At 45.9% G+C, this 19,884-nt stretch overlaps 1 protein-coding gene across 2 annotated transcripts in view; it reads left to right on the plus strand.

Annotated features, from left to right (window-relative positions):
- The first annotated feature begins 5,170 nt into the window (after positions 1-5,170).
- Positions 5,171-19,884, plus strand: part of LOC147109336 (prostaglandin D2 receptor-like) — a 52,282-nt gene continuing 37,568 nt past the window's right edge. Inside the window, exon 1 of one of the 2 annotated variants that reach the window (XM_086003180.1) lies at positions 5,171-6,501. In XM_086003180.1, the coding sequence (XP_085859306.1) occupies positions 5,719-6,501 (783 nt within the window). In that variant the 5' untranslated portion in view covers positions 5,171-5,718. The remainder of the gene's footprint in view (positions 6,502-19,884) is intronic. The other variant, XM_086003179.1, reaches the window with a different exon arrangement.

Consider the following 19,884-nt stretch of genomic DNA (forward strand, 5'->3'; position numbering starts at 1 on the left):
TACTTCCCTTGAAGTGATTAAGTCCTTACTCTTCTGAAAAGCACGCTTACAATCATCGCTCCATTTCCATGCTACCCCCGTTCGTAGCAGGGCATTCAGTGGGTGCAGAATTGTCGACAAATTCGGCAAAAACTTATGATAGTAATTCACCAATCCGAGGAATGACCTCAGTTGCGACTCATTTTCAGGCGCTGGGGCCTTAACAACCGCTTCAATTTTGTCAGGGGACTTATGTAACCCCTCTTCATCAATCACGTGGCCACAATACGATATCTGTTTCTTTAAAAATTCGCACTTGGGGCGGTTGGCTCGCAGCCCATGTTCCCATAGTCTAGTGAACACCTGTTCTAGGTTGTTAAGGTGTTCACTGTCATCTTCACCTGTCACAAGGATGTCGTCCAAGTAACACTGAGTCCCCGGAATCCCTTGCAGGACTTGTTCCATCGCTCTTTGCCATATCGCCGGAGCCGATGCTACTCCGACTACCAATCGATGATACTGGTAAAGACCTTTGTGAGTGTTTATCGTGAGATACTTCCTAGAGGACTCTTCAACATCCATCTGCAAATATGCTTGTGCTAGGTCAATTTTTGTAAAACGCTTCCCTCCAGACAGTGAGGCGAAGATGTCTTCTATCCTTGGAAGAGGATATTGTACTGTGTGAAGGACTGGGTTCACCGTCACCTTGAAATCCCCACAGATGCGAATCTTCCTTGGCTCCCCGGACTTATTGCTTAACGTTTTCTTCATGACAGGAACGATGGGTGTCGCCCACTCGCTCCAGTTGACCTTAGACAACACGCCCGCCTTCTCCAGATTCTCCAGCTCTGCCTCGATGGCTGGGCGAATTGCATATGGTACCGGTCTTGCTTTGAAAAACTTGGGAACTGCATTCTCTTCTATTTTTATCGAGGCGGTTACGCCTTTAAGCGTGCCCAGTTCTTGTTGAAATACCTCTTTGGCGTTAGCTAAGATTGTTGACAATCGTCCAGGAGTGATGTCTTCATCTTTTTTACCGTCCACCGTCATTGCATGAATGGAGTGCCAATCTAAGTTTATCTTCCTGATCCATTCCCGTCCCAATAACGGTGGTCCACCATTTGGCAGTATGTAGAGATACAATTTCCGTATTTTCTTGCCGTTGTATTCGACAGGCACCCTTATTTTTCCTCTGGGGTATACTTTTTGCCCCGTATATGCCGTCAAGACGATGGATGTCTCTCTCAAGGGTATGTGTGAAAATAGCCGCTTGTAGCCTTGTCGATTCATGACGGTTAGCGCTGATCCTGTATCCAATTCCATCTTAACTTGGGACCCTGCTATCGTGAGGGTGACCCAAATGGTTCGGTGATCCTCTTTTGCGATTACATTGTGAAGTTTGAGACAGCTTAGTCTCCTGTTCCCGGATTCACTATCGCTCATCTGGTCTTCGGAACAACTGTCCGTCATCTTTTGTACTTTCTTGTACGGTTCCTTAGTAGCCTTTTTGTTGTCGCTGGTCTTCTTCCCAGACCTGCAAACTCATGCAATGTGTCCCATCTTCCCGCATTGCCTGCATATTTTGTCTTTGGACCAGCAGTCCTTCTGGTCATGGTTAGTTCTGCCGCAGCGCTAACATTTTGCAAATCCCCGTGTCATTTCGTGGGTGCTGTATTCCTGTGGTTTTTGTTGAATTTCTGCAGCTCCCCTGGCTGCTGCTTCATAAGATACTGCCACGCTGAAAGCCTTATCTAGCGTCAGCTCTTTCTCTGCGAGTAACTTCTTCTGTGTTCCTTCACTCAGGAGTCCACAGACAAATTTGTCCCGTAGGGTATCTGCCAGTCCTGCTCCGAACTGGCAGTGCTTTGATAGCTTGCGTAGTTCCGTAAGATACTCAGCATTGCTCTCATCTTTGTGCTGAGTTCTCCTGTGGAATTTAAATCTTTCTGCTATCAACAGCGGTGCAGGGTTTAGGTGTTCCTGTAGGACAGCAACAATTTCGTTAAAACTCTTCGCCTTCGGTTTGGCTGGAGTAATCAGGTCTCGCAATAGGCCGTATGTTCTAGCGCCCATTAAGTTTAGCAATATCGATGCCTTTTTCTCCTCCGCTATTTCGTTTGCCTCGAAATATACCTCGACTCTTTCCACATACGTGGTCCAGTCCTCTATTGTATTATCAAAAGCAGTGATACAGCCAGTCTTCGGCATCTTGCAAATCTAAAATGGCACCTCCCACACTTTGCCTTCTTCCCCGCTGATTAAGATGGCGCCTCCCGCGCTTTGCCTTCTTCCCCGCTGTTGTTGGCGTGCTTTCCACGGTTTCTTGCGCGTTTAATATATTTTAAAAAATTATTTTCCCGTCGTGGAACAACCCTGTGGGACTCTTGCCTCCCTCTTCGCGGGTCTATACGCAGCCTGGCTTCGTAGCACCAGCCGCGCCGTGTGCTCCACCCTCTCTCTCTCTTCTTCCCGACAACGCTGCTCGGCCCCGTTGCAAACCACCCGCTCGAGTTCGCGACCGCCGCAGCCCAGGAAAGATCAGTGCACTACCTGCCACCAGCCCGATTAGCTGAAGCACCATCGACAGGAACCAGGCCCCGCATCCGACAGCTTCTCCAGCAATCTTCAACTCTGCAACACAGGGCGGATGCCCACGGTCGATGCCCGTTTCTACTGCCTCTTACTTTCTTTTCTTTCTGGCCTCGACCTCTGCTCACTTTGCTGTAGGAATGGATTCCAGGAGGTGGTGCAGACTGTAGTTCGTATCTGCTCGTCGCCAGTATTACGTCCGTGAATAATTGAGACACGGACTGCAGGAGTGGAACAAAACACGTCTTTACTGGTGGAAGTCAATAGTGAAACTAAAAACACAGAGGCTCACTTGCGCCTTTTATACAGGGGTGGTCACTGCCGGTACTGCAGTCTGAGACCAGTTATTCTCTTAAAGGTACATACACAACAGTGTGCCGCTAAGGTTACACAATTTCTCTCTTCCCCTAGTAGGTATGGGAGTTTTTGGTCGTCATTCAAATTTCTGAATTCCGGGCATATTTTTGTGAATTTTGGGTAGAAATTCTCCCTTATGCCCTGATATTTTCTACAAGCTGTGAGGAAGTGCATCTCTGTCTCCACCACGCCCTGACTGCAGTGAGAGCATATCCTGTCCTCTCTTGGTAGCGGGTCTGCCTGTGTCTACCTTTTTCGATCGCCAGGCTATGTTCACTAAGTCTGTACATCGTCAAGGTTTTTCTCAGTTTGCTATCCTTTACCATGGTCAGGTAATCAGCCATGTTGTATTGTCTGTTTAGGGTCAAGTAGCAATTGAGTTTGCTTTGGGTTTTTGTTTTTTCTGTCCAATATGACAGATATTTTTCCTTTTGCTTAGCGACGATTGTGTTGGGTCGAATTCTTTGTGTTACGCTGTCACTGTCCTGGGGCTGGTTATTGTTAGTAGTGTTAGTAGTTACTTCACTGAGTCCCAGGACTAGTTGACTGAGGGTATTCTTCTTTATGGTCCTCTCTTGGCATTTCAGGGCTTCGTAATGATAGCATTGGGGGTTGCTCATTTCTAGGTGTTTCCAAAATTTGGTGGCTCTTTTTTGGATAGTGATTATTAATGGATATTGGCCTAGTTCTGCCCTGCATGCATTGTTTATGGTTTTCCTTTGAGTCCGGAGGATACTTTTACAGAATTCTGCATGTAGGATCTCAATTGGGTGTTTGTCCCATTTTGCAAATTCTTGTTGTGTTAGTGGTCCCCACACCTCACTGCCATAGAGTGCAATTGGTTCAATTACTGATTTAAAAATTTTGAGCCAAATGCTAATTGGGATTTCTATTTGGATTGATTTTTTAATGGCATAGAAAGCCCTTCTTGCTTTCTCTTTCAGTTCATTCACAGCCAGATGAAAATTTCCCATAGAACTGATTTTTAAGCCCAAGTATGTGTAGTTAGTGGTTTGTTCAATTTTGGTTGTTCCTAGTGTGAAATTTATTTTGGGTCCCTGATGTCTGGATCTTTGCTGGAACACAAGGACTTTGGTTTTTTGGGGATTTATTGTCAGGGCCCAGGTCTGGCAGAACGACTCCAGCAGATCCAGGTTCTGCTGTAGACCCTCCTTAGTTGGTGACAGCAGAACCAGGTCATCTGCATAGAGGAGGAATTTAACCTTGGATTCATATAGGGTGAGGCCGGGTGCTGTAGATTGTTCAAGTAGTTTTGCCAATTCATTTATGTAAATATTAAAGAGTGTCGGTGAGATGGGCGAGCCCTGCATCACCTCCTTCTCTCTCTCCTTCCTTCTCTCTCCTCTTCCCTCTCTCTCTCTCTCCTTCCCACACAGACAGACAGACAAACTCTTTTATATGTATATACAGGTAGACTATCCTTTATCCGAAAACCTCGGGACCAGCCGTGTTTCGGTTTTCGGAAAATTTCGGATTTCGGAAGGTATTTTATAAGACTGGGAAATTTGTCGGGGGTGGGTCGGCGGGGGTGTCGTCGGGGTGTCGTCGGGGTCGGCGGGGGGGTTGGCGGGGGTCGGGGTCGGCGGGGGGGTCGGCAGGAGTCGGGGTCGGCGGGGGTCCGCGGGGGGGTCCGCGGGGGGGTCGGCGGGGGGGTCCGCGGGGGTCGGGGTCGGCGGGAGGGTCGGCGGGAGTCGGGGTCCGCGGGGGTCCGCGGGGGGGGGTCGGCGGGGGTCCGCAGGGGGGTCGGCGGGGGGTCGGGGGTCGTTGGGGTCGGCGGGGGGATCAGCGGGAGTCGGGGTCGGCGGGGGGGTTGGCAGGGGTCCGCGGGGGGGTCGGCGGGGGGGTCGGCGGGAGTCGGGGTCCGCGGGGGTTCGGCAGGGGTCCACGGGGGGGTCGGCGGCGGTCGGGGTCGGCGGGGGGGTCGGCGGGGGTCCGCGGGGGGGGGTCCGCGGGGGGTCGTGCGCACGACTTACGCTGACCCTCTGCTCAGCGTAAGTCGTGCGCCACTCTGGTCATGTCGTGCGCACGTCTTACGCTGAACGAAAAAACCTTCGGTTTTTAGAGGGTTTCGGTTTTCGGAAGTTCGGATAAAAGGTAGTCTACCTGTATATATTATAGATATATATATAGATATAAATTATTTCTACTTTATATAACAACCTGCCCTCAAAAAACCCTCGGCACCGCCAGGCACTCCAGCTAGTAATGTATAAACAGACTGGCATCCCACAGATATCTCAGTGCAGAAGGTGTGTTCCCTGAGCCTCGGAGGTAGGGCGCTTTGTCCGGCACCAAGGAACAGGACATCAGATGACAAGGTGCTGGTGTGCAGTGTGTTTGGATCCGAACTGACGAGCATCAGTAACTGGGAGGGGTGCATTTCCCTCTTGCACAGCGCTCCGGTGGCTCAAGCTTACACATCAGCCGATCAGTGTTGGGTCTGATTGGCGGGATTAGTACGTTATCGAAAGCTGCGAAATGTAGAAAAGGCTGGTGCGGCTGAGCGCTGTTCGCGTAGTTGAAAAGCTTGCCAAGTGAACAGAGCTGCACTAGCGGGCGGCTCAGAATGAGCTGAGCTGAGCTGAGCTGGGGTACCCCTGGTCAGTCTAACAATAAGCGCTGGGACCTTGCAGAAGCCGAGGCTGGAACTGGAGCCGGACTTCAGGGGGGATTCTCTCCAACCTCCTGAGTGGATCTATCTGTTTAAAATAAATAACTTTATAAGGGGGTTTCCAGATTTCTGTCCCAGCCTGTGTTAAAACTGGTTGAACGATGGCATCTTGTGATAACTCCAGCACTGTGCATAAGGATGGCAATGTCGTGAGCAGCACTTTGCTCTTCACCACCGGACTGCTCGGCAACATCATCGCGCTGCTCATTCTCGGCAAACACAAGAGCAACAGCAGGCGCCAGGTGTCGGTCTTTTACATTTTAGTCACCGGGCTGGTTCTGACCGACCTCTTCGGGAAATGTCTCATCAGCCCAGTTGTGTTCGTCTCTTACGCCTCCAACCTCACCTTGAAAGCTCTGGTAGAAAACAGCAGCCTGTGTAACTACTTCTCCTTCTCCATGTCCTTCTTCGGCTTAGCCTCGATGTTTATCTTGTTCGCCATGGCTCTGGAGTGCTGGCTGTCAATAAGTCACCCGTTCTTTTATCAGCAACATTTCACCCGGCGCCGGGTGGCCGTTATCTTCCCAGTCGTTTACATTTTCTGCCTTTTGTTTTGCTCCCTGCCCCTGATGGGTCTGGGCAGCAACAAGCAGTACTGCCCGGGGACCTGGTGCTTCTTTAACATGGCCACGGCCGAAAGAACTCCGCCTTTCTCGGTGCTGTACGCGACACTCATGGCGCTCCTCATCGCCGCCGTGTTACTGTGCAACAGTTCCGTTGCCATAAACTTGGGCAAAATGTACCGGAGGCAAAGGCAAAGGAGCAATTCAAACCTGAGCGCCCGCAACCGGACCAAGCACTTCACTTACTCCGAGGAGGTGGATCATCTCATCCTGCTGGTTCTAATGAGCATTATCTTTCTTATTTGTTCTCTACCTCTCACGGTAAGTTCCTCGTTTCTCTCTTTTATCCAGTTTACTTACAGAACACTAAAAAAATAAGCAAAAAATAACGCCGTTCATACTGGGGAGCGCTAGTTTCCCTAGTGTGGTGGTTCTGCCATTCGCCTTAGCGCGAAAGGTCCCTTGCCCCATACTCGGCAGAAACACTGTTAATAGCCAGCATTTTTCATATATGAATGACCTGGACTTGGGTATACAGGGCACAATTTCAGAGTTTGCAGATGTCATGAAACTCGGAAATGTAGTATAAACAATAAAAAGTATAGTGATACACTTCAGGAGGACATAGACTGACTGGTGAAATGGGCAGACACATACATGGCAGATGAAATTTAATGCAGAGAAGTGCGAAGTGTTTCATTTTGGTAGGAAGAACGAGGAGAGGCAATATGAACTAAATGGTACAGGAACAGAGAGACCTGGGGGTGTACCTACACAAGTCTTTGAAGTTGACAGGACAAGTTGAGAAGGCTGTTAAAAGGCATATGGGATCCTTGGCTTTATAAATAGAGGCAGAGAGAACAAAAGCAAGGAAGTTATGCTCAACCTTTATAAAATGCTGATTAGACCTGAGCTGGAGTATTATGGGCAATTCTGGGCACCACACTTTAGAGATGCCTTAGAGAGGGTGCGGAACAGATTTAGTGGAATGGTACTAGTGATGAAAGACTTCAGTTACGTGGAGAGCAATGTTTCCTCTAAATTTTTCTTGCGTGAGCCCTTTAAATTTGTTGCATGCCCGCTTCGCAGCCGTGCTTGTGCAGTGTCTCTTCCAGCAGCAGCAGCTGGTGAGCACTTTGCATGGGACCTTGCGATTGTCGCGCGGCCACACACCTTAGGGAGAACATGGTCGTAATCTACCAAAATTCCCTGGACTCTGGAAAGATCCCAGCGGATTGGAAAACTGCAAACGTAACGCCCCTATTCAAGAAAGGAGGGAGACAGAAAGCAGGAAACTATAGGCCAGTTAGCCTAACATCTGTCATTGGGAAAATGCTGGAATCCATTATTAAGGAAGTAATAGCAGGACATTTAGAAAATCATAATACAATCAAGCAGAGTCAACATGGTTTTATGAAAGGGAAATCGTGTTTGACAAATTTACTAGAGTTCTTTGAGGATGTAACGAGCAGGGTGGAGAAAGGGGAACCAGTAGATGTAGTGCACAAGATAAGAGCTCACGGGGTTGGGGGTAATATATTAGCATGGATAGAGGATTGGCTAACTAACAGAAAACAGAGAGTCGGGATAAATGGGTCATTTTCAGGTTGGCAAACTGTAACTAGTGGGGTGCCACAGGGATCAGTGCTGGGGCATCTACTATTTACAATCTATATTAATGACTTGGATGATGGGACCGAGTGTAATGTAGCCAAATTTGCTGATGATACAAAGATAGGTGGGAAATCAAGTTGTGAGGAGGACACAAAGAGTCTGCAAAAGGATATACAGTAAACTCTCATTTAAACGGCACTTAATTATCCAGAATTCTCTAATAACCGGCAAAATTCAGGAGTAGGTAAAGGAACCCAAAGGTAAGTTTCACTGTATATTTGCGGCTGTGTAACCGGGGTTCTTGTACCTTTTGCCGTTTAACCATGGCTCCTGCACCTCTGGTCGTGTAACCGGGGCTCCAGCACTTGTGGCCGTGTAATCAGGACTCCTGTACCTGTGGCCGTGTAACAGGGACTCCTGTACCTGTGGCCGTGTAACAGGGACTCCTGTACCTGTGGCTGTGTAACAGGGACTCCTGGATCTGTGGCCGTGTAACTGGGACTCCTGTACCTGTGGCCGTGTAACAGGGACTCCTGCATCTGTGGCTGTGTAACAGGGACTCCTGTACCTGTGGCCGTGTAACAGGGACTCCTGTACCTGTGGCCGTGTAACAGGGACTCCTGTACCTGTGGCCGTGTAACAGGGACTCCTGTACCTGTGGCCGTGTAACAGGGACTCCTGTACCTGTGGCCGTGTAACAGGGACTCCTGTACCTGTGGCCGTGTAACAGGGACTCCTGTACCTGTGGCCGTGTAACAGGGACTCCTGTACCTGTGGCCGTGTAACAGGGACTCCTGCATCTGTGGCTGTGTAACGGGGACACCTGTACCTGTGGCCGTGTAACCAGGACTCCTGTACCTGTGGCCGTATAACAGGGACTCCTGTACCTGTGGCCGTGTAACAGGGGCTCCTGTACCTGTGGCTGTGTAACAGGGACTCCTGTACCTGTGGCTGTGTAACAGGGACTCCTGTACCTGTGGCCGTGTAACAGGGACTCCTGGATCTGTGGCCGTGTAACTGGGACTCCTGTCCCTGTGGCCGTGTAACCGGGGCTCCAGTACCTGTGGCTGTGTAACGGGGCTCTCGTACCTTGGTAGGTATACCTCTCCATTATCCGGAATTTTTAATCATACGGCACCATCCCGGTTCCGTAGATGCCGGATACCAAAGAGTTTCCTGTAGATAGGTTAAGTGAGTGGGGGGGATGATGATGTAACTTGGGGGGATGATGTAACTTGGGGGGGGGGTGATGATGTAACTTGGGGGGATGATGTAACTTGGGGGGGTGATGTAACTTGTGGGGTGATGATGTAACTTGGGGGGTGATGTAACTTGGGGGGGTGATGATGTAACTTGGGGGGGATGATGTAACCTGTGGGGTGATGATGTAACTTGGGGGGTGATGATGTAACTTGGGGGGTGATGATGTAACTTGGGGGTGATGATGTAACTTGGGGGGTGATGATGTAACTTGGGGGGTGATGATGTAACTTGGGGGGGTGATGATGTAACTTGGGGGGGATGATGTAACCTGTGGGGTGATGATGTAACCTGTGGGGTGATGATGTAACTTGGGGGGTGATGATATAACTTGGGGGGTGATGTAACTTGGGGGGTGATGATGTAACTTGGGGGGTGATGTAACTTGGGGGGTGATGATGTAACTTGGGGGGTGATGATGTAACTTGGGGGGTGATGTAACTTGGGGGGTGATGATGTAACTTGGGAGGTTGATTCCTGAGTTGAAGGGGTTGTCTTATGAGGAAAGGTTGAGCAGGTTGGGCCTGTACTCATTGGAGTTTAGAAGAATGAGAGGTGATCTTATTGAAACATGTAAGATTCTGAGGGGGCTTGACAGGGTAGATGCAAGGTGGATGTTTCCCCTCGTGGCGGAATCTAGAACTAGGGGGCATAGTTTCAGAATAAGGGGTCGCCCATTTAAAACAGAGATGAGGAATTTCTTCTCTGAGGGTCATGAATCTTTGGAATTCTCTACCCCAGAGAGCTGTGGTGGCTGAGCCAGTGAATATATTCAAGGCAGAGATAGGCAGTGACATAAGAAAACTACTAGGCACTTGGTCTAAGTATTAAACAAGGCTTTAATCAACTGTTTTTCAACATGGAGATCTAGTTGTGTCCTTCACTGGTTCCTGTTAAAGAATGTCCTGAGCAAGCTGGGCCCATGCCCGAGTATTTATATTCTCCCTGGACAGCGCCACCAGCAGGCCGCCCAGTATCATTTCATAAGTCATTTCCACATGAATGACAAGATTCATGTCAGACAGATTTTTGAAAAACAGGGGAATCAAGGGTTATGGGGAGCGGGCAGGAAAGTGGAGTTGAGGCCAAGATCAGATCAGCCATGATCCTATTGAATGGCTCGAAGGGCCAAATGGCCTACTCCTGCTCCTATTTCTTATGTTCTTATGTTCATTGGTAGAGAGACTAGAGAAACTGGGATTGTTCTCCTTAGAGCAAAGAAGGTTAAGGGGAGATGTTTATAATCATGAAGGGTTTTGATAGAGTAAATAAGGAGAAAGTGTTTCCAGTGGCAGAAGGGTCAGTAACCAGAGGACACTGATTTAAGGTAATTGGCAAAAGAAGCAGAGTTGAGATGAGGAAAAACATTTTTATGCAGCGAGTTGTTATGATATGGATTGCTCTGCCTGAAAGGGTTGTGAAGCAGATTCAATAATAACTTTCAAAGCAAGTTGGATGAAGATTTGAAGGGGAAAATTTTGCAGTGAAGTGAGCAAGAACTAGTCAACCTATTAACCATGAATGTCTTTTGCACTTTTCCGAGTATATGCTTTTTGACATGTAACTTCAGGATAATGTGTATGCCAGTTAATATATTAACCTAATATAATAAGTCAAGGATGATCTTTCAGTAAGGGGACTTCTCCAATGGTGACAGGTTTTAGTCTGTGGGACACTGGCAAAATCAGCTTTCGTTTTCTCAGCAGGGCTATTTCTGGGTTGCACCATTTAAAAAAAAACTTAAGATGTATTTTTGTGATCACTTTGCCAGTGCTGTGGAATGGAACACTTTACTGTGGGGCATGGGGAGGGGTGAAAATCCTCTACCCTTAATTTTACTGAAAAACTGGGGTGAGTAAAAATGAGAGATATCGTTTTGTACTCGCGTGGACTTTTTAGCTAAAATCTTTGACAGGAAGAATTTACCCTCTGCTGTTGGAATTAAATATTCCCAAGTCAAATGTAACACAGCCAGATACAGAGTCAAGCTCCCCAATAATGCGTCTTAACTCCAACCTCGGTAGTATACCTTCCAGTTGACAGAAAGGAGTATTTGATCCACTTAATCTGGAATTAAACATAAACTTCATAAGTATAGGTATAGTGTGCTAATGTAACACATCACCCAATTGACTGACCAAGGCCTTTATTAGTAAGATGCAAAATACTACAGATTCTAGAAATCTGAAACAAAAACAGAAAATGGTGGCTCCATTGAGCCTGTCCCAAATAGTCATGCCGCAACAAAGCATTGTGACTCCCAGAGTTCCCTTCCACTAGTAGCCATGTAATCTATTGACAGGTTTAAAAAAAGAAGCTAAAAACGCCCTAGTCCAATTCAGGGAAAAAAATATCTGAGAGCTTCCTCTCTGATCTGGTAAGGTGATCAAAAACAAGTTTCAGGAGATCACAGTGGCCATGAGGTATGTAAGAGCCATAAAAGCTTAAGAAAATACTTTAAAATAGTGGCTAAATGGCATAATACAGTTAATTTACCTGACCGACTTATTGTATTAAGAAACCCCCTATTTTCTTGCTCCAGTAGTATAGTCCGACACCCCCTTCATTCTTGCCACAATGGAACAGTCCTTAAGCCACACATGGGTGCAGCCATTTTACAGTTTAAACTGCACGTGGTCGAAAGAGGCAGAAGCTGTGAGGTTTGGAGCAGTACAGTTTTTGACCGTGTTCATTTATACGTGTTTGCTTTGTAATTCCGTTTGTTAAGTGTTATAGTAAACAGTTTAAAAGACAAAGCTACGTTTGGGAACGTTTTATTTCGACACGCGTCTACTCGTTGTTAAAGGCCCCACAGCTCAGTGGCCTGCCTGTTTGGAAACTAAGAAGCGCCACTACAAGGTACAAACCCCAATCTCATCTACCTTCTGTACGCAGTAATATTAGTTACAACAGGAAATTTCCAATGCAACAGTTCCTTGTTGCATTGAATCTCCATGCGCCACATAGTCCAAGCATCTGCAACCCTCTCCATAAAGAAAAACCTCCTAAAATAAAAACAGAAAATGCTGGAAATACTCAGCAGGTCAGGCAGCATCTGTGGAGAGAGAAACAGAATTAACGTTTCAGGTCAATGATCCTTCATCAGAAAAACCTCCTGTTGTCTAACCTAGTCCAGTGCCTGTGTAGCTTATAGGCATTGTCGCTCATTATCACTAACCTATCTACCCATCTAACTCAAATAGTCTATCCACACAGATGAAATAAATGTGAGTTATTTCTTTCTAACTAAGGGCTTTTAAACTAGGGATCATTTTATTAGCCCTCCTCTGAACCCTTTTCAAGGCTTCAATATCGCCCACCATGTGAGCAGACCAAAATTGGACACAGCCTTCGAAATTAAGCCTAACTAGGTTCTTGTACTACACTATAGTTCTTTTGGTTTTGTACTAATTGTCCTAGCTATGCATCCTAGTACTCTATTTGCCTTAGTTATTGCTTCGCAGCACTGATCATGCACCTTCAGAAACTAATGTATTATAATGCCTAGGTCCCTTTCCCACTCAGCAGACCTAAAAAGGGTAGGAGAGAGAAACTTGGAAATTATAGGCCTATTAGTCTAACGTCAGTTGTGGGGAAGTTAGTAGAATCTGTTATTAGGGACAGAGTGACTGAGCTTTTGAATAAATATGAGCTGATCAGAGAGCCAGCATGGATTTGTAAAGAGTAAGTCATGTCTAACGAACCTAGTTGAATTTTTTGAGGACATAACAAACATTGTAGATAAGGGAGTGTCTACGGATGTAGAGAGCCGTATATCTAAGTTTGCTGATGACACTGTTAGGTGGCACAATAAATAGTGTAAATGGGAGCAGAAAGTTGCAAAGGGACATTGATAGATTAAGTGAGTGGGCACAACTGTGGCAGATGGAGTTCAATGTGTGAAAGTGTGAGGTCATCCACTTTGGACCTAAGAAAGATAGATCAGAGTATTTTCCAAATGGTGAAAATCTAGGCGCTGTGGAGGAGGAGAGAGATTTCGGGGTCCAAGTACAGAAATCACTAAAAGATAATGGACAGATACAAAAAATAATTTAAAAGGCTAATGGAATGTTGGCCTTTATTTCAAGAGGGCTGGAATACAAAGGGTGTAAGTCATGTTACAGCTGTACAGAGCTCTAGTTAGACATCATCTGGAGTACAGCATTCAGTTCTGGGCATCACACCTCAGGAAGGATATGTTGGCCTTGGAGGGGGTGCAGATTCACCAGAAAGATACCAGCGCTAAAAGGGTTAAATTATGAGGACAGGTTGCATAGACTAGGCTTGTATTCCTTGAATATAGAAAATTAAGGGGTGATCCAATTGAGGTGTTTAAGATGATTAAAGGAGTTGATAGGGGAGATAGAGAGAAACTATCTCCTCTGCTGGGAGAGTCTAGAACAAGGGGGTGTAACCTTAAAATTAGAGCTAGGCTGTTCAGGGGTGATGTCAGAAAGCATTTCTTTACACAAAGGGTAGTGAAAATCTGGAACTCTCTCCAAAAAATCTGTTGAGGCTAGATCAATTGAAAATTTAAAAACTGAGATTGATAGATAGTTGCTAGGCACTAGTTAGTGCCCTACAATGTTAGCAGCTGAAAATGGTCGATACCGAATTTTTCCCCCTAAATCTCTAAGTCCTTGAAATTAAAGCGTGCAATACTATTATAGGAACATTTACTGCCTTCATCAGAAATTCCTTTGTCTATTGTTTTGCTGTTCACAATCTTTATTAATAAATTGGACTAAGGTATTCAGGGAACGACTCACAGATGATACAAAGATTTATGCGAGTGATTTGCGCTGAGAAAAAATAATTACAATTGCCCGGATTTTGCGTTAAGAATAACGGTGAGGCTAACAGCGCCCATCGTTATTATGGAGTGAATCAGAAGCAACTTCCGGAGTCCGCACATCCGCAGTTAAATGCGGAAATCCTGAAGTTGCTGTCCGATTTGCCCTGCTCCTCCACAAACTTTGCACCTCCGGTACCTCGCCAATAGACTCGGCATTGAAATCCATGTAAAGGCGTGAAGTTCTACATTACCCACTAGATACTCCCTAAACACGCCAGAATAAGTTAGGGCTGGTGCATTCAGGTGTAAGTGAATTTTTAACGGTGTGACAAATCTTAATTACTGCCAAACAACCTCTCTGGCACAGAAAATTAAATTTTACAAGTGTGGACTTCCATTCCTTCAGAATTTAATTATAGTTGGAGATTTAAAAAAAAATTAAAAATTGAAATAATTTTTTTAAACTTTTAACTGGGATGGGGAAAGGTGCAACTCAGGAAGATCATCTGTGGGAGCAGAGCAGGAATTTGGAGTGGATCTGCTAAGTTTCCATCCATTTAGGATCCATTCATGAATCCCGATCAGCCAGATTAGGGGGGGTCGGGATTCTCCCAAACCACCACCTAGAATGACAAGGGCAGCAGATAGATGGGGACCCCATCACCTCCAAGTTCCCCTTCAAGTCACACACCTTCCTGACTTGGACATATATCGCCGTTCCTTCATCGTCGCTGGGTCAAAAGCCTGGAACTCCCTACCTAACAGCATTGTGGGAGTACTTTCACCACATCAACTGACGCAGTTTAAGAAGGCGACTCACCAGCACCTTCTGAAGGGCAACTAGGGATGGGCAATAATAAAATGGCGGTCTTGCTAGCAATGCCCATATCCTGAGAATATATTTTTTAAAATTATATAATGCCCTACCATGTCTCTCAGAAATGGCTTAAAGTGTTTCATCCGATAATATTTTGAAATGCCGTGGTTATTATATAGGCAAACACCACATCCAGTTGGCACACAGCAAGAATCTGACTGAAATCTATAAACACTCCAAATTAAAACATTCTGGGTGAATCTGTTAAATTTTTTAAACACAATACAATGTTCAATTAAGCTGCAGGTCCCAAAGTTCCTATAAGTATCCACTATGCAGGAACATATAGAAACATAGAAGATAGGAGCAGGAGTAGGCCATTCGGCCCCTCGAGACTGTTCCACCATTTAATGAGATCATGGCTGATCATCCAAATTCAGTACCCTGTCTCTGCTTTCTCCCCATATCCCTTGATCTCTTTAGCCTTAAGAAATATATCTAACTCCTTCTTGAATATATTTAATGAACTGGCCTCAACTGCCTTCTGTGGTAGAGAATTCCACAGATTCACCACTCTCTGGGTGAAGAAATTCCTCCTCATCTCAGTCCTAAATGGCTTACCCCTTATCCTTAGACTGTGACCCCTGGTTCTGAACTCCCCCACCATCGGGAACATATATTTTATATAATAAAGTTGTATTATTGAATAGGAGATCTTGAACAAAGTCAGTTTGAGTAGCGTTGCATTTTAGTTAGATCAGTGCCTTATTCTATCCAGTACAGAAATTCTGTTGTCCGTACACTATTGCTATAATATTGCAAAGCAGAATTGACAAGTATATGGAATTGTGCCTTAGCATGAAAAATTCTTGGAATGCAATTAGAATTTTCTGAGTGTGAAGCATTAAAATCTGATAAACAATCTTTTACTTGGGAACATTACTGCAGCACTCAGAGAAATATAGAGAAAGTGGATACATATAACTGTTAGCCATGGGCGCATGGGTAATGGGCCACACTACCTCCTGTGCTGCAAATTCTATGATTCTGTGTCATGGCTTGGGCTTTTTCCAGTCCCCTTTTATCGTGTAAATGGCTTGGAGTCCTCTCATGAATCATTTGCTCTCTGTCATAGTGAGTTAGTGCGGGCGAGGTCTAATAACTAACTGCGATCATGGCACATTGTTTACTGGAGAATGCCCACTCATGTACTGTCAATTTATAATGTAGAAAAATATTTATATTAGACCATTTTACATAGGTTAAACTACTGTCAGTAGTTATAAATAAAGTGATTCACAGAGGCAGAAACATATATAAAACACTAAACAATGCAATATTGTACAAGAGAATGGAAACAGTCCACAAGAGGTTAATCTATCATCTTCAGCTGCTTTCACTTTTTCTTATAGTTTCTGGGAATGCAACACTTAATTTAGATGAATCAGAGTGTCATAATAAAAACAAAGCCTGCTGGAAATACTCAGCAGGTCAGGCAGAGTGGAGAGAGAAACAGAGTTAACTGGGCGAACATTTAACCCCAAAAAAGGGTTGGTTGGGAAGTAAAAATGTAAAAAATCTCAAACCCGAACCTGCCTCGAACTCTCCCATTTCAGGTTTTAACGGAGGCGAGACGGGCGGGGTAGGGCGGGTGACTAACCCACTCCCAAGAGGCGGGTTGCACCTCAGATTTCTTCTCTGTTCCAGCTTTAATCCGGCAGCTAAAGGGAGGCGAGGACTGCTGCATGGAATGGGTAAGTGCTTTTTCAGCACTGCTTGTGGGCTAGGAGGAGCAGGAGTGCTCCCTCCGGCCCCCCAAGCAAACCTGTTAACGTCCCCAGCAATGTTGCCCCTAATTTTTTCTTTGGGTGCAAGGCCCCTTTAGGGGCTGCATGGCCCATTCACAGTTTCACAGAAATTTAACATTGGAAAAGCTGGTCCCGGGCTGCGCGGCTTAGAAGGAACATTGGTCCCCAGTGATTGGATCCCACCCCACTATCCGATGTCCTCCATGGCCTGCGATTTCCTCTCGACCACCCCCGCATGTCCTCAACGGACCCCCACAATCTTCCCCCCGCCTCCCCCGATCTCTCCAGCCACTTCTACGATCTTCCCCCCTCCTCCACCGATCTCTCGGGGCCCCTTCCACGGTATCTTCCCCCGACCTTCAATTTCTCCTGACCCCTTCCACGATGTCCCCCCTGATTTTTGATCTCTCCCAGCCCCTTCTACGATGTCCCCCCACCAGACCCCCGATCTCTCCCTCCCTACTCTCTGCCCCCCGGCTGCAGCCTGCTGCCGAAGGCTTACCCGCCGGTTTAAGTGATGTGGGTGCAGTCAATGGTGCCCTGCACCATGGGGAAGCCCGCTATCCTGGCAAAGACACATGCATGCTCTCATTCTGCTTCTCTCTGGTGAATGGGGAAGGAAATGTAGTCCCTTCTCCTTCTGTAGAGAACCTCTGTGACCTCCCGGACGCAGTAATAGATGGCGAATTGCGAGATGTTAGATATGTCTCCTGCTGCAGACTGAAAGAATCCACTGGCGTAGAAATTGAGGGCGACGGTGACCACTGACAGAGCCGTGGTGGTCCTGATCTGAGGCTCGAGGTCTGCCTGCAGGGGGTGGCAGAGCTCTGTGACCACCTCCTTGCTGAAGCGGAGCCTTCTAAGACACTGCTCCTCAGTTAAATTTATGTAGGAGAAGTGCTCCTGGAATACCCTGGGAGGGTAAAGCCTCCTGTTGAGAGCCCTGTTGGCCCTCCTCCCTCTGGCCATATTATCCAATCTTTGTCTCTGCCACCGCTGTCTCCGACATCGATGTTGGAGGGTGAGGTCGAGTGCCAGTACAGCCCCCATTAATGTAACCAAGTATAGGACTTGGAAATCTTAGCAGAATGCAACTGACAAATTTTTAGCAGGCAGACCACTCCTGAAAGTAAAAAATGTTTAACTCACTGAAAACGGCTTTTTCGCAATGTGAACCTGAGAAGGCAGCATTGATTGGCCACTAAAAATAAACCGGATGTTGATCCCTTTAAATACCGCTCCTACAGCAGCCATCTGAATGCATCACGCCTCCTCTTCCTGCCGTTGTTCACGCCTGGCGCTAAGGCAGGGGGCGACAGTTAATTTTGCATCTGGGCCATTAGTGGGGCGTTCCAAGCGCAATGACGTCATGATCTGGCAGCCGCTAAAGACCTAGGTGATAACTGTTAGCGCCAGCGCTAAATCCTGGGTGAATGTCACATGCGGCGTTAGGTTTGCTGCACCCCTCTGCAAACCCATTAGTGCCCCCCGGTGCTAACAGGAGGCGCTAACATGCCAAATTTCTCCCCCTATGAGCTATATGACTTATAACTGTTGCATTTCTTTCCACATCTCCAATAAACAAAATTATAAATGATCGTGCACCAGTTGGAGGAACCAAACCCTTCTTTCAATAGTGATTTTGCAAGTTCCCTTTGATGACTTTCTCACTTCTACTATTACTGCTCTGTATTACTTACCTTTCCCTGACACCAGGGGATTTATGGTTGTATGGGCAATATCACAATGTGATTTTTGGATTAACTGTGCATGTACTAGATTCACTGTCCTGCTCTTGTTGAATCTGCTGTGCAGTATGAATCGGGTGGATTTGATACAATGATACGGAGCTCAACTGTGAAACCACTTCAGCTGGAGGGCCATTAAAGTGATAACGGTTTCACAAAACTCTAGATTATATATCATTCCTGAATACTGCAAAATCACCTGACTTTGTGGCAGTTATGTTACTGGACTAACAAACCAGAGCACTGGGCTAGTAACCTAGTGAGCTCAAATCCCACCATGCCAGTTTAAGAATTTGAATTCAGTTTTTAAAAAATCTGGAAATAAAAAGCTGATAACTGTTCAAAATAAAAGTGACCATGAAGCTATGAAGATTGTCGTAAAAAACCCAACTGGTTCACTAATGTCCATATATAGGGAAGAATACCTGCCGCCCTTACCCGACCTGGTCTATATTTGACTCCAGTTGCAAACCAATGTGGATGACTCTTAACTGCCCTCTGAAGTGGCTAAGCAAGCCACTCATTTCAAGGTAACAGAGAATGGGCAATAAATGTCGGCCTTGCCAGTGACGTCCACATTCCAAGAATGAATAAAAAAAGTTCATAGGATATCATATTACATTCCAAGAAAATGGCATGACACTGTATCTTATCTTTTTCTTGCCATATACCTCGAATTTTGATACAGGCTTGAATGGTTAAACCAGGTTGGTATGGTACTGAAATGAATGAACTATCTGTATTTTTGTGAGGGCATGTACTCTTACTGCACCAAGGGCAACGCTGTATCAGCACAGCATTTCCCTCCCCTGCACTGATAAATTCCCAGTGCAGAACAGAGATACCGTACCACTGGGAGCCTAATCCAGGAAAATGGAACAGGATCACAGTGGGGTCAGAACAGTAGGCAGCAGTCCCACCCCAGCCCACTTCCGGTGGTGATCCTGCCCCTGAGAAAAATTCCCTCACGGCCTCTGGATAACTTAATGTCTACTTTGAAATCTGCAAAGACTAAGTATGATGTAATTATTACATTAACTAAAGAATAGAAGGAAGGAGAATCTGTAATAAAAAATAAACCAAGGCAGGGATGCAAGTAAATTCTTGGTTTTATAGAAGAGCGATTTTAAAGCAGAAAGGACTGGTGTAAATAATAGAAAGGTAAAGAGTCGTGTTCAAATGACTGATGTAATCACAGATAACCACACAATCACATATCTGAAATGGCAGTCTGTTTACTTAACACTGAAGAATTTAAAAATTGTGCTCCGCTTCTGATGCCTCAACATGAAGCAGATGTGCAGTATTATATCTGGTCAAAGTTGGCCCAGCAAAGTAGGAAAGGCTAATTACATTAAGTTTTGAAGAAGGGTCAAACCCGAAACGTCAACTCAAATTTCTCTCCACGGATGTTGCCTGACTTGCTGAGTTTTTCCAGCATTTTCTGTTGTTATTTTACATTAAGTGGCTTCTTGGGTACTGGAAAAGTCTTACACATAGTTACAAGCACATTGTGGTTGGCTCTGGGTTCTTCATTTCTACTAATGAAATTACACAATCAGAAGTACACATTTCAAAACCCCACATTCTGTGATTTTTATTAAAGGGTTGAAAATAACAAAAAAACAGGGTTTTCTTTCTTTTTCAAACAGAGGAAAATAT

This window comes from Somniosus microcephalus, chromosome 12 (genome assembly GCF_052327205.1).
Source record: "Somniosus microcephalus isolate GS21.2 chromosome 12, FLI_Smic_1.0, whole genome shotgun sequence".
Lineage (NCBI taxonomy): Eukaryota > Metazoa > Chordata > Chondrichthyes > Squaliformes > Somniosidae > Somniosus > Somniosus microcephalus.